Source organism: Gopherus evgoodei, chromosome 1 (genome assembly GCF_007399415.2).
Source record: "Gopherus evgoodei ecotype Sinaloan lineage chromosome 1, rGopEvg1_v1.p, whole genome shotgun sequence".
NCBI classification, from domain to species: Eukaryota; Metazoa; Chordata; order Testudines; family Testudinidae; genus Gopherus; species Gopherus evgoodei.
In genome coordinates, this window is record NC_044322.1 from 349,608,877 (window position 1) to 349,623,668 (window position 14,792).

The following is a 14,792-nucleotide window of genomic DNA, read 5'->3' on the forward strand; positions in this document are numbered from 1 at the left end:
GTGCTTTATTATGGACTGAAGACTCACATGGAGTTCAAAGAAACTAATATATCTAATTGCTCAGTTATAAGGTGCAAAATATTCTCTTTCTTGTTCTCAGTGTCCCAGTAAAACATTTGGAGGTTTTGACTCTACCAAGGACCTTCCTGATGAAGTCATCACATTTGCAAGAAGTCATCCAGCAATGTACAACCCTGTATTCCCTATCAATAATCGTCCAATCACGATCAAAACAGATGTGGATTATCAGTTCACACAAATAGTAGTAGACCGGGTCGATGCAGAAGATGGCCAGTATGATGTCATGTTCATTGGAACAGGTAAGAATCTTTCACGCTACATCTGACGTTCTCACAAGGAGTATGGAGAAGTAGAGTAGATTAGTGGTTTTCATTATTGGTAGAAAGCAAGCTTATTTTTGTGTACTATAGAGTATATCAGTGGAATTCTTTAGGGCAAGGGTCAACACAACACAAGGCTCTTTTCTTTGTTGTTACTTAAGTGTTACATATTGTTTGAGTAGGACTTGACATCAGTGGGTGCTGTGCCTTTGACTTCAGTTGGAGTAGGAACAGACCTTGATTATTGAGGGGTTTTTTTTAATTAGAAGCATCTTCCCACTTGTAATTATAATTTTGTTTTTAGTTCACTCCCTAGGAACTAGTCACATGAGTAAAACAAGCAGTATTTGTCTGAGTTGTGGGATATTTCTTGTGTCCTCTTGTGTTTTGCTAATCTAAACTGGCCACCAGCCACAAGAATGCTTCATTACCTCAACACACCCAGTTTTCTGATATCTATAAGAGGTCCTAGGAAGGACAAAAAGTTATGCTAAAGCGCAATGCTGCTGGTAATGTGTTTGTACTATCTTATGGCTTGGGCTTTATATCTTTCTTCCAGCAGGCAAAAGGGGGGATTTTCTTGTAAATAAAGCAATTTTTACTACTGCTAAAAGTTTTACATGAAAGCACCAGGGGCCAGACACTCAGCCCTGTTTCTCCATTGACATCATGGAACTACATTGATTAGCACCATCTGAAGAGCTGGCCTTTCATCTTTGATGATTTTCCACTAGATTGACTAGTGTTTCAATCTTGTATAGAATATAGTGACTTTATTACTAGCCTTAGGAAGTTAAATCAAAGAAACCAAAGAACTTTCCCACTGCATCACTGCAGTGCTCTAAAAAATGAACAGGTTCTCTGTCTGTCTGTTTCTCTTTCTTTCTCATAAGAATACTGTTTCTGAATGGCACCAGTTACAAATCTACAGCTCCATAGCTGGGAGTCAGATTCCAAAGCAATAAATCTCAAGGCTCTCTTCATGTTGATGCCTAACATAAATCATGAGTAAACTGAGACCTGTGCTGAAGCTTTGTATACTAAACGCATTGCATGTGTACCAAACATTTACTGCAGAAAATGCAGCCATAAAGAAAGTGCTCCAGCTCTTTGAAATTGTGACCAGAATTATGACATGCTTGTGCTATAACGGGTTATTGTTTAAAACTCTGAGCAATATTTAAATCTGCTTATATGTGCCACAAATATTTTACATCACATAAGGAAAATTGGATAATGTATGCCTATCTTGCAATGACAGATGCAATAAAAAGATGGCTCTTATACAGCACTTTTCATCTGTAGACCTCAAAGGGCTTTACAAAGGCAGGAAACATCATTATGCCCATTTTACTGATGAGGAAACTGAGGCACAGAGAAATTAAATAACTTGCCTACGGTCACTCAGCAATTTAGAGACTAAACCAGGAATATAACCCAAATCATCTGAGTTTCCAGTTACTGCTCTGCCTATTACACCACACTAGTATATGACTGTCTGCAAGTCATTTATGACTTGATCCTGATCTTGCTGGTGTGGATGTAAAACTCATTGAATTTAGTGGTACATGAACAAGACTTTAATTTCTCAGTGCTTCAGTTTACCTCTTTGTGAAGTGGATATATAACTGCCAATCAGAGAGGGATATTGCAAGACTTGCTGAATTAACTTTTGAAAAACCCTTAGAGGTCCTCAGGAGAGGTCTTGTATACTGAGGATCTGGTTTTAAACCTGACCTCACCTTGACCTCCATTTTGGGGGGAACAATTTCCTCCATGCTGTTCACTACAGATGCAAATTTCAGATTTCTAGGTGAAAACAGGTGCAGTGGTTAGACAGGCAATGCAGATATTTGTGTCCACAAATTGTGAGCAAAAATATGCACCTACCAAACAGAACTCAGCACTGAAAATACAGCCCTGTAACTGTAAAGTATTGCTATTATTTTCTGCAATATTATGTTTGTCAGACTAAGATAACTGCTGCTCAACAAGGACGGTAAATGAGGGACGCGCAGGAGAGTAAGGGGATGTAAGGTGCCCACTTGCTCATCTGCACTTGCTAGAATGTGGTTAGTAATATGAGGGAAGAAAATCTTCTGTGGAGCTGTTAATCTCATTTCCACACAGATTTGCAGATGAACTGAAGCTCAGCTGTTTCTCTTTGAAGTCTGGTCCTGAATTTTTTTTGTTGCAGGATGGCCACCTTAAGTTCTGCTATAGTGTGGCCAGGGAGGTTGAAGTGTTCTTCTACAGAAATGGCAATATACAAAAACCTGTAGGAGAACACTTCAACCTCCCTGGCCACACTATAGCAGACCTTAAGGTGGCCATCCTGCAGCAAAAAACCTTCAGGACCAGACCTCAAAGAGAAACTGCTGAGCTTCGGTTCATATGCAAATTTGACACCATCAGCTCAGGATTAAACAAAGACTGTGAATGGCTTGCCAATTACAAAACCAGTTTCTCCTCCCTTGGTTTTCACACCTCAACTGCTAGAACAGGGCCTCATCCTCCCTGATTGAATTACCTCATTATCTCTAGCTTGCCTGCATATATATACCTGCCCCTGGAAATTTCCACTACATGCATCTGACGAAGTGGGTATTCACCCACGAAAGCTCATGCTCCAAAACTTCTGTTAGTCTATAAGGTGCCACAGGATTCTTTGCTGCTTTTACAGATCCAGACTAACACGGCTACCCCTCTGATACTAGGAATCAGATTGTGGACTCACATCACAATCTAATTTATGGCTTGTTGAGCAGGACTTGTGACAATGCCATGATTTAGCCCTGTATGGTGTGACTGGATTTCTCTGCAGTTCTGTGCCATCGGATCATATATAGCAGTTAGCATTGTAGCAATCAGGCTACAGAACTTCAGTAAAATAGGACATTTTTTGGTATTGACATAACTGGTGCTAGTTAACCCCAGGATAATTAGCAGGCCATCCAGCATGGTCATATTTTCCTTTTCTGTTGGTGAAATCTTCTTCCAAGCAGTTTCTTTCTCATTGTCACTGTAACAATAACTATCCCCTAGCTACTCAATAGTGGAAACAAAATTATATTGGAATGCCCGAAAATATGTCTGTGAAAAAACAGATCCCAATGTATCCATTTAAAGCGTATCCCGAATATCTGATGTGGGGGATTATTTGGCACAGTCTAGGTACATCTGTCAGTAAAGTGAATTAATAACAGTAATCTTATCTTCTAAACTGAGTTACTCACCAAAGCCTATTGATCCAAAAAGAGAAGCCCAATTCAATTTGTGTGAAATTGTTTGAAATACTACTCTGTAAAGCTTGATCTAGAACTCAGATAAAACACCACTTTGGTACCTGAGGCCTGATCAGAGTCACCATAGTGATTAACATATTATACCTTTGACCTCAAGGGCTTTCTGCAGTACCAAGCTACCATAATCATTGCAGGGTCTTCTTAAAAGAAAAGCATTTATTTAAAAAAATGTGATGCTTAGAGCTACAGTGTCTATCTGCCCTGCTCAGATTCTACAACTCCACTTGCTTCTCTTTATCAAAACTCCATTATGCCATTCCAAAATGTAGCATTCAATAGACTATAAATGTGGTACTGATGACAGTCCTGTACTAATACCGTATAAAGCCCTACAAACCGTGACACCCTGTTATGTTCATTAGCTTGAATGAGAGAGAGCTTGAAGTCCTCTCTCTGATGTTTGCAGGTTTTTCTCCAAACCACAATTACCAAATTGGAGCCAGGTTAACTAGGGCAGTTTCCAATTCTCATATTGCTAATAACCTTAATAATGAATTATTAGTTTTTCTGGAAAGCTCAGGAGTTTTTGTTTTAAGTTTATGTTCTGTTCATTCTATGATGTTCTGCAAAGCGACTTCTAAGTATATTGCTCAAAGTAAATATTTATAAATAATAGTAATAATAATAGTGAATAACCAAAGATTTCATAACTGTCCATCTAGTATTTTTCATGAGACAAAATCATACATGCAGTATTATAAATAAAAGGCAAAAGTTCCTTTTAAGAGGTTTATTTTATTTTCATTTTCCTTTAAAAATTGCATCTCTAAATTTGGAGTTCATGAAAGAGATTAGATTGCAATTGACATTTTGTGGAAAAATTAAACAAAGATGTTCTGTTTAAAAAAAAAAAGAAAAAACCTCCTCGCCATAGATATTTAGATTTCAACCTTTTCATATGACAATTATTAGAGCTGGTTAAGAAAGAGCACTTCTGTCTCATGGGAATTTATGAGAATTTGAAATTTTGTTTTGTCTCAATTCAAGACACAAACTTGATAACTATAATATTTTTACAGAATGAAATATTGCAAAAGAATAGTTTTTACTTTATCAAAACATTTCATTTCTATAGAAATCAAAATATTTTGTTTCAGTAGGGTCCAAATGTTTTATTTTGACTTTTATTGTTTCCACTTTTATATGATATTGTAAAGTAACATGTAATATAACATTCAGAATGATAATGTCAAAATGATAAAGTAGAAATGAAACATTCCAACCTTATCAAAACAAACTATTTCAATACTTTTCTGTGGAAATTTTTTGGTCAAAATAGATGCTTGCCTGCTAAACATTTTGATTTAGTTGAATCAGTATTTTCTGATGGAAAAATGGAGAATTTTCCAACAGAGCATTTTTTACCATATCTGCTAGTTATTCTTGGGAAATCCTTGTGTTAGGAAGAATGTTGACTCTCTTTATTTTTATTATGCTTAATGCCTTTACTGCATGGCTTTAAAAATAGCCTAAATTTTCCAAAGTGACTAGTGATTGTGGGTGCTGATTTTGAGACACCGTAAAGGGGCTTGATTTTCAGAGGGTGTAGCTTTCTACAATGTGATTGTATTGCATCATGCTCAGCAGACCTCAAACACTAAATTATATGCACATTTCCTGTTACTGCTAAAAGTCTTTGGTAATCTTTGACAAACCAGAAATGCTATGTTTTGGATTAAGCTGGCAAAATCGCAACTGTTTCAGAAACGCTGGTTTATGCAAAATGAAGCACAGATATATGTTTCAAAATTTAAATAGAGAGATGGTCATAAGTTAGAAAGTTCAGTTCCAAAGCCAGACTTCCACACATCTTTGAGTGGATGTTTAGTGCTGGGGTTTTGAAACCTGGACCTACTCACATTAACGGCAGTGGAAAAACTCTCAGTAGCCTAAATGGGTGTAGAATCGAGCCCTTGTGCAAACTTATCTCTAATTAAAAGATACAAGTTGTACAGGGCCATTGTTGTTTTATCCTGAAACAAGGCTAATGCTATTCATCACATAATAGAAATACAGATGTCTTTAGGGACATATAAGTCTTAGAACTTTTGCTTGACACCAAGACAGCATATACTTAAAAGAACTGACAACTTCATCAGTTTGACAACATTCTTCCAGCTGTCCCTGTGTCCACAATGAGCCTTCTAATAACATCTGCACGTGTATTTTAAAACAAGTATGAAAAACTTCCTACTTCAGAATGGCTAATAAAATGTGGCTGAGTAAATTTAGCACATTCCCATCTATAATAATACCTCTGAGGCAGCTGACATTTCATGACACCAATCTAATAATATTGTGCTGTCCTGTTCATTCTTTAACAGCTGAAGCAGATTAATGAATCATTTTTCTGTTGAACTTCCACAATTAAGAAATTTCAGAACAATGCCTTATAGAAATTCAAAACCCTGCTAGTTCATTTCAAATGTCAGTGGGTATTGTGTAGAGTCAGTTCTCAGCAATATGTAGTGTCAGGACCCTTGTATGGAAATAATTGCATATTGCAAGAGATCAAGAAATTCTGGTTGCCCTTAAATTGAGTCTACTTATTAAGCACCTGAACACATTTTTTTTTCTTTTAAAGATATTGGGACGGTTCTTAAAGTGGTTTCAATTCCTAAGGAGACTTGGCATGATTTAGAAGAAGTCCTGCTGGAAGAAATGGCAGTCTTTCGGGTAAGTGCTGCTGAATTTCAAGTGTCAGGTTGTAGATTTTTCTGAGGACAGCTGCAAGCCTAACTTGTTGCAGGATAGCCAAGGAGTAGCCTGGCATACTCTTCTAATTAGCTTGTCCATTATACGCCCAGACACCAGTCAAAATAAACCTTGAAGCTTCCAAAGCTAGTTGGAGGTTAATGATAAAAGAAATAACATTCCTGATTTTTGTTGTGCTGTTTCAATGGTAAATTAGAATCACTAAATCTTTGAGTGCTTGTCAGTAACAGTTAAACAATGTGTATTTTCTGGAATCTCCCCACCCATCCTCTCCCAGAAGGTTATACAAAATAATAACTACATATGTGGCTGTTACCCTGATAATCTGAATTGTTTCTAAGAGGAGATTCTTCAGTCTTATTCCTTGAGCTTCCGTGACACCTCAGTGAAAACATAACAAATACACATGAAATATACATTTTACCTCTCTTAGGCAAAATGTTAGCCTCCAGAGTTGTTTTTTTGTTTTTGTTTTGTTTTTTTTTAAAGTCTGGTACCATTTACGGTTGCCTTTAAAACCGAAAGGAACAGAGGGCCTAAATTTTCAGAAGTAACTTTGGGTGTCTCCATTGTTAGATGCTTGACGTAAGATAACTTAAAAAGGCCTGATTTTAAGAGTATGGGAGCTCAGCATTTTATGAAAATCTAGTCCCTTTAAAGTACTGCGAGCTGCCCCCCATTCTACCCCAAGTGAAGCATCCACTAGTCACTTCTGAAAATTTAGCTCAAATAAATCAAACTTTTTTCTGAATCATGTCAGATAGATCCCCGGGGATGTTCCATGTTTTCTGTGCTGCAATAAAACATTTGAGTTTCCTGAATTATTCTTCTCTTCATCCTCTGTTGCCATCTCTATATCTTTGGTTTGACAGAAGACACAACATATTTGGGCAGGTCTTATAGAAATGTTTACTTTCAGCATTCTATGCTTCACAGGCAAAGTTTGCCCAAGAATCACCGCCCAGATATTGGTCATTGTCAGGCTGTGTTTTATTTTTTGTGGGTTTGGGTTTTTTGTTGTTTTGGGGTTTTTTAACACAAATGTAAATTAGATGCTATGAAGGGAAAATAAGAAGTGTAATTTGTGGCTTCTGGTTTTTCTCTCTTTAACATGTAGCAAGATTATTATGTACTGTACTCCGCAGGGTAATCTGGCAACTTTGATAGCATAGGAGTTTCTTCCTTAAATAAAGCAGAACTGCCAAGAGATCAAAGAAATAGGACAGTAAATTAGGAAAAACTGAATCAATGTTATTTTTCACACTGGATTTGCAGCACCACTACACTAAATGGCAGATTAGGATTTGGGTTTTAAATTTACTGGTGCATCTTTTGTATTATATAAAAATAGTTTAGGCCTGATTCTCATTTACATTAAAGCCTCCTTAGTTTAATATTTAAGGAGGCCTTGAAGTAAACAAGAATTAGATCTTTGAATAGAAATTTTGCAATAAATTTTAAACAGAACCTACTATATCTGAGTTTTTGCTGGCTACAGAAGAGGCTACCTCTGTGTCATGAAGAATGTATTTCCCTGTTTGAGTCACAGTATGATGAATACAATGGTTTTCATTTATAAATCCACCAAACCGAAAACCTTCCAGATCTGTTACCTTGATAACAAATGCCTTTTTTAACCCGAATTGTGAAATATTCCCCAGAACAGCTGAGCAAACAAGCAAATGAGTTCAATTTTCATTCAAATGTAACTCGTAATTGATGCTTTCTAATACTAGGTCTATTAACCCATTTGTAAAGGAGTCCACATGCTTAGCATCCACTCAGCCATATCAAATTCTCCCAGGATCAGCAGGTTGAAAGCTTAATGTGAACTATATTAATATACCTTGCTAAAAACATGATGCAGAGGGTCAGTTAGTAGTACTCTTTTGCATGACATGTAATAAGGTTTTACACTGCACTGAAACTTAAACTTTGTTAGAATTACTCATTAAGGGCTCAGTCCTGTAGCTTTTACTTACATAACTAATCCCACTGAAGTTACTGGGACTACCCCACCAATGTAAAATAAAACAAAAAACGCGTTAGGATCAAGACTAAATCCATTATTTTATTAATGTGATTATAAAGCTACAATAATTTATATAAACAGCTATGTATTGGTCCAAAATCTGCTAACTTTACTCAGGCATAATGTTCCATAGAAGTCAGTGCCTGAGTAAGGTGAGCAGAATTTGCCCATTATATTGATTAAATACTTCAGCATATAAAAACGTACTACCAGTATGAGCTCCGCATTCCATAAACATAAGCATGAGAAATCCCAATACAGTCAAGAGGACTACTCAGGTGAGGAGAGTTAGTCACATGAATAAGTGTTTACAGGACTGGGGTCTTCATCTAGGTATTATAAAAGTAATTGGTTTATTTACATAAGAACAGCCATACTGGGTCAGACCAAAGGTCCATCCAGCCCAGTATCCTGTCTGCCGACAGTGGCCACTGCCAGGTGTCCCAGAGGGAGTGAACCTAACAGGTAATGATCAAGTGATCATTTGGGTTCCATCACTTGCACCTTATCATATTAATATTTATTCTTAAGCTTTTCTCTATGCGTGCTAGGTGGATACATTCCTGTAAATTTAAATTAACAGTATGAGCAGAAATAAATTTCAAAAGTGAAACAAACAGCAAAACCAATAACTCTGGAATAATGAAGTATGAGAAATGATTGCTACATTGTGATGTTGAATTTAGACATGCACAGGCACAAATGCATATGCATTCTAATTCACCTATAACAATAAAAACATTTCATTTTAATAGTCAGCAAGAAATGCCATCAAAGGATCCAAAGAGTTTCTTAGCTGGTAGATGACCCTCTAGCACTAGTTTCATGTTTATAAAAAACATGTTTTATGCTTTAACCCATTTTAATGTTTTTTCTAGGAACCCACTGTTATTTCGGCCATGAAGATTTCCACAAAGCAGGTACTGTATGCACAAGCTTTAAATCACTTTTTAAAATATTTATTGGCCTGTATATTTCAGAGACAGTAACTTGGCACTTTGGAGAGGCATATTAATTATACCAGCAACATCCCATCCCTTTACATAAACATCAGCAGTTTCTCAAGGAAAATGTGTCAGGCAGTGGAGAAAGGAAAAAGTTAGTTTTGTGCTTTACTGGCAAGGTGTAAACTAAACACAAACTAACCAGCTGCTTGTAGAAAAATTCCACATTACTAAATGCTCCAGTGACTGAGAAGCTATTGAGTTTAGAGACATTGCACTGACTTACAACATGTCTGAATTTGGCCCTTTACACATATGGACTCAGTGCTGTTTCCTGTGAAGTTAGTGACAAAACCCTTCATTGATTTAAGTGGAAGCACAGTCACCCCTGGTATTCTTTATAATACCTTATATTATAGATATATAAAAATAGAGAGGTGATTTTTGAGCCTGATTCTGAAAATACAAACAAGTATCTTGCTTACTAACATGAGTATTTCCATTGACGTTCTGGTAGTAATAGCTGATAGTAAGTTGTTGCAGGATTGGGTTCATTAATAATGGCGTACAACACCTCTCTGGGAAGAGTCACAATGAGACCTATACCCTGTTGAAATAGGTCTTAAGTGGTGCATTGGCTTTGTGAGGGCATCCTTCAAAGGGCTAAATTGTATTTTCTAATGAACAAAGCTCAACTCTCCATTTCAAATGGTGAAAATGCAACTAGGAATCCATTGTATATTGGAAACCTGCCTGAAAAAGTGCAGTATTTGACACAAAGCATTTTGTTTGGGGCCACTTCCCTGACATACCTCCCAAATCAACAAAAACGGTGGCTTAAAAGAATGTACCATTTACAAACAAACCTGTCAAGTGGTGTATATGTTCACATCATACCAAAATGCTCTGCTTTAGATTATTTTTACAAGTACATTCTTTTAAGACAGCTGATTGTACAGTGCTTTTTAGTATAACTTCTTCTTCAAAGCATCTTTATTTACTTAGAAGGGATTACAATTTCCCCCAAGTCATTAGAAAACAAATTACAATATTAATGTTGTCTAAAACTGGAAAGAGCACCATATGAGTTATTCAGGCAAAATTAAGCTTTTGAAATATCAGCCAGCCTTGGATTAAAAATGACAGACTCATGATTCAGCATGACAAGCTTTTGGCACAGAGACTTTGTACCAAAGAAGTATTTGGCAGCATACTTCAACACTATATTTATGATTAAAAGATATTCTAGGTTTTCCATCTCAAACACATTACTCATTGTGTTTAAGTTGTGGGGTTTCACATAAACATCATAATAGCATAATAATTCTAGGCCAGGGTGGGCAAACTATGGCCCATGGACCATATTTGGCCCGTCAGCCATTTAAATCCAGCCCTTGAGCTCCCGCTGGGGAGCAGGGTCTGGGGTTTGCCCCTCTCTAGCCCTCCAGATGAGGAGCAGAGATGAGGGCAGCTCCACGTGGCTCCTGGAAGCAGCGGGATGGCCCCCCTCCTGGTTCCTACACATAGTTGTAGCCCAAGGGTCCACTCTGCACGCTGCCCCTGCCCCAAGTGCCACCCCCGCAGCTCCCAGTGGCCAGGAACTATTGTCAATGGGAGCTGCAGGGATGGTGCCTGCGGAAGGGGCAGCATGCAGAGCCAGCTGGCTGCACCTCCACGTAGGAGCCGGAGAAGGAACATGCTGCTGCTTCCAGGAGCCGCTTGAGGTAAGTGCTGCCTGGACCCTGCACCACTGAACCTTTCCCCATGCCCCAACCCCCTACCCCAGCCCTGATCCCCCTCCTGCCCTCCAAACCCCTCGATCCCAGCCCAGAGCACTCTCCTACACCCCAACTGGAGATCTCACCCCCCTACACCCCAACCCCAATTTTGTGAGCATTCATGGCCTGCCATACAATTTCTATTCCCAGATGTGGCCCTCAGGCCAAAATGTTTGCCCACCCCTGTTCTAGGCACTGCATAGGGCAAAAGTGTAAATGTAAACAAAATCAGCATGCTTTATCAATATTTTCAGTGCAATCATCACTATATATATATAAACTAGGAGTGCGTTGATGTGATTCATACAACCCTGCATACAGATCTTTCTGCTTACTCTTGCGTACTTTACTAGGTCTCTGGGTCCCATCTACTGGTACTTCAAACTTTACCATTGCTACCTATCTGGCGGTCTTGCCAAGTCAATTGGCATTCCCCACTAGGTGTCTAGCTAAGGCCTAGTGCTGGCTGGCCCTCTGCACAGGGGTGAATTTTATCCCTTAATCAGCCCTTAACAATGCATTCAGAGTGAGCCTTGGTGTGCCTCCTGTCCCTCTCTAGCTCACAGAGGTTAGATTTTGCGTTCATCACTAAGGCTGTCATGTGTGTTCCATCCCCTAAATCCACTGATACCTGAGATCTGCACTGTTCTTGGTGGATCAGCAACAGGAGGACATCTGAGCAGAGCCCCTTGCCCCCCCGACTCCCTGCAGGTCCTTAAAACCACTGTTACTGCAGGAGCCAGCACTGCCCCCAGAAATTCCCTCAGATGGGGCTCCACAGTACAGAGGAAAAACCTGAAAAGTTACCCAGATTCAATCTACAATAATTTTCTCCTCATTGCTCCCTGAGTTTAGGAGGAGGAACAGATCACAGAAAATCCCTTCTACCCCCATACCTATCCCCCTCCCCACCTGCTGCTACGAATACTCACAGAACAGAGTAGGGGAGCTGGAAGTAGCATTTTGTGGTGCAAGCCCTCACCCCTTGTACCTCTTCAGCTCAGATTTATGGGTTTTATGAACACCTATGCTCATAGAAGCCACGGGTGGGATGGGGCACGGAGATCACGGGTAGATACTGACAAACTTTTTGTCTGAGACAAAGAATTTCTGTGTTCCCACCACCCACATTTCCATTCAAGGTGAGGAGGGGAGGGGAGAGAGAGAGAGACAATCCCTTAGATCTTCAAAAAGAACTTAGTCTATTTGCATACATGTATGAAGTACTATATCTTATTCAGTTCTCACTCTTTCTGCTCCTGCATATTTTCATACTGGATAACATTCAGTCCTGTGCTGAAGAGCCATACAAAACCTATGCCCCACTTTTCCGGCCTTGTGCTGGCTTGCTGTACAGGGATGCATTTTACATCTGTTATTCCAAACCATAGCAAAAACAGTTGTATCTCAGACATGAATGTGTGGTAAGTGATGGCAAATGGAGACCGCTTCCATGTATTTTGACTCTTAGCAATTTGAAAAGATCTTTTCAATGGCCAGCGTCTCTTGCTGTATTTTGATCTGATAATCAGCTGATGTATTATACACAAATTGTCTTCTGAGGGTGCAGCGTCAGGCCATTCGTGGAGATGACTCCATTACCATTTTTTGAGTTTCATATTGGCTGGAATTATTTATTATTAGTGTCCAGCATAATGGTCAACAGCTGGGTTCTAAATATATTGCTTTAAAGAGAATCAAGTAGAGTGATTTGGAAACCCTCTTGATTATAGGATTCCTAAATCATATATTATACTTAACCAATTGAACATTCTGAACTGTCCCATAAGAAGTAAAATCTTTAAGCAACTTTCTTTTGATCTTAGTTAATTTATTTAATATTTCCTATGACTCTCTGTGCTTCAGTTCAGAGCCTCTCATTCTAGGGAGATTTATTAGAAATCATTTTTGACTAATCAAAAATGGGTACATTGCTGTACTTGAAACCTATTACAGTTTGGATGTTGATTTTTCAATATACATCCTTGAATTAATTGTTACATGCTATGTGCAGTAAGGTACATGCCACACTGTTTATATATAGTAGTGCCCCAGTTATATACATTCCTACTACTTTACGGTAATATATTACACTTCTGATTAATCACTCAAAGTCAGTCATATCTGCTGCCAGTCACTCGTTCCATGCAATTGACCTATACCCCTAGCTGATGGCAGTTGTGTAAGCTTAAGGCATCCCATATAGTACTAGGTACATCCCTGTGTGATCAAGGGGTTTCTCCAGGACACTGCAGCTTTTATATCCCACCCAGGGCGTCATAAGAGGTGGAAGTTTCCTTGGGAAAGGTGTTAACATAGCGCAAGTGATCTGTCCCTGCCACCTTTTGGGATTGTACTGGCCAGCTGTGGGCATCTCAACAAAGTAGTGACTGCAGCCAGCTTGCATTACTGAATCCCATATGAGCTTTACCTTTATGGAATCACAACACAGGAGGTGAATTAGGTCCATGGGCTCCCTAGTAATACAACTTCTTATGCAAGCCCTTCATCCTCTGAAACAGAAAAACTAATGAAAATCTGTTTCATGAGCCCTTAAAAACTGTGATCCTGGCTACTTTACTTGGGATTTTAAGAGTCCCATGGCATTTTCAAAATGAGAGGGATATAGCCCTGAAGTCTTTGTGCTTCCTCAGTTTTGTAACATGAGTTTTCCACCCCACAGATAATTACATTTCAGTGACTTTGTACATGTCAGGAATTTTTTTATCATGAGGAGAGCCTAAAACAAAAATATTTTTATTTGATAGGCTCCCATAATGCCTCTTGGGAGTTGTAGCTCTGCTTCCTCTTGTCTCCATTACCCTCTATGGACCAGGTTTCCCAGGTGGATTACATCTCCTGTGTTGCATCATAGCAGTTGGTATTATTGGAAGGGGAGTCTAAAACCAAACTGTTTTCATTTGGATATCCTGCTATAGGGTTTCTTAAGAATTGCAGTCTGGCTGTGAAGCCGGGCCCAGAGAGGAAAATGGGGATATGAGGAAACCAAACTACATCTCCCATGATGCACTGTAGCCAAGGACTATAATCAGCCGCCACCCTTCATCATGATGGGAGACTGTTGTGAGTTATAGAAGATGTAGTCTGTCCAGGGAGCATGTTCTATAGAGAAGAGGAGTATGAGGCACCCAAACTACAACTCCCATGAGATACCATGGCCAACACTTCCAAGTGAAAATATTTTGATTATTGATATTCCACCTAAAAGGCTAACTTTTCTGTGAAAAAGTTTGACAAAAATTAAATTTTGTTGTTTTCTTCAAAAATTTCAACTTAAAAATCAGATTTTCCAACTAGCTCTACCACTGAGGTCAGTCAGGCTCTTCATGGGTGGAGAAAATGAATAGGGTAGTGTTATTTACCCCTTCACATAATACAAGAACCAGGGATCGCATGATGAAATTAATAGGCAGCAGGACTGAAAACATATAAGGAACTACTTCTTCACACCACACACTATCAATATGTGGAACTTGTTGCCAGGGGATGCTGTGAAGGCCAAATGTATAACTGCATTAAAAAAAGAATTACCGGTAGATAGATGCACGGAGAATAGGTCCGTCAATGGATGTTAGCCAAGATGGTCAAGGATGCAACATATGTTCTGGATGTTCCTAACCCTCTGACTGCCAGAAGCTAGGAATGGATGACAGGGG

General features: G+C 38.8%; 1 protein-coding gene across 2 annotated transcripts in view; it reads left to right on the top strand.

The window, feature by feature from the left end:
• The window catches only part of SEMA3A (semaphorin 3A), a 209,648-nt gene that overhangs the window by 175,003 nt on the left and 19,853 nt on the right, over positions 1-14,792 (top strand). For both annotated transcript variants that reach the window (XM_030561793.1, XM_030561881.1), the window contains 3 exons: positions 101-320; positions 6,231-6,322; positions 9,272-9,313. In XM_030561793.1, coding sequence (XP_030417653.1) covers positions 101-320; positions 6,231-6,322; positions 9,272-9,313 — 354 coding nt within the window. The remainder of the gene's footprint in view (positions 1-100; positions 321-6,230; positions 6,323-9,271; positions 9,314-14,792) is intronic.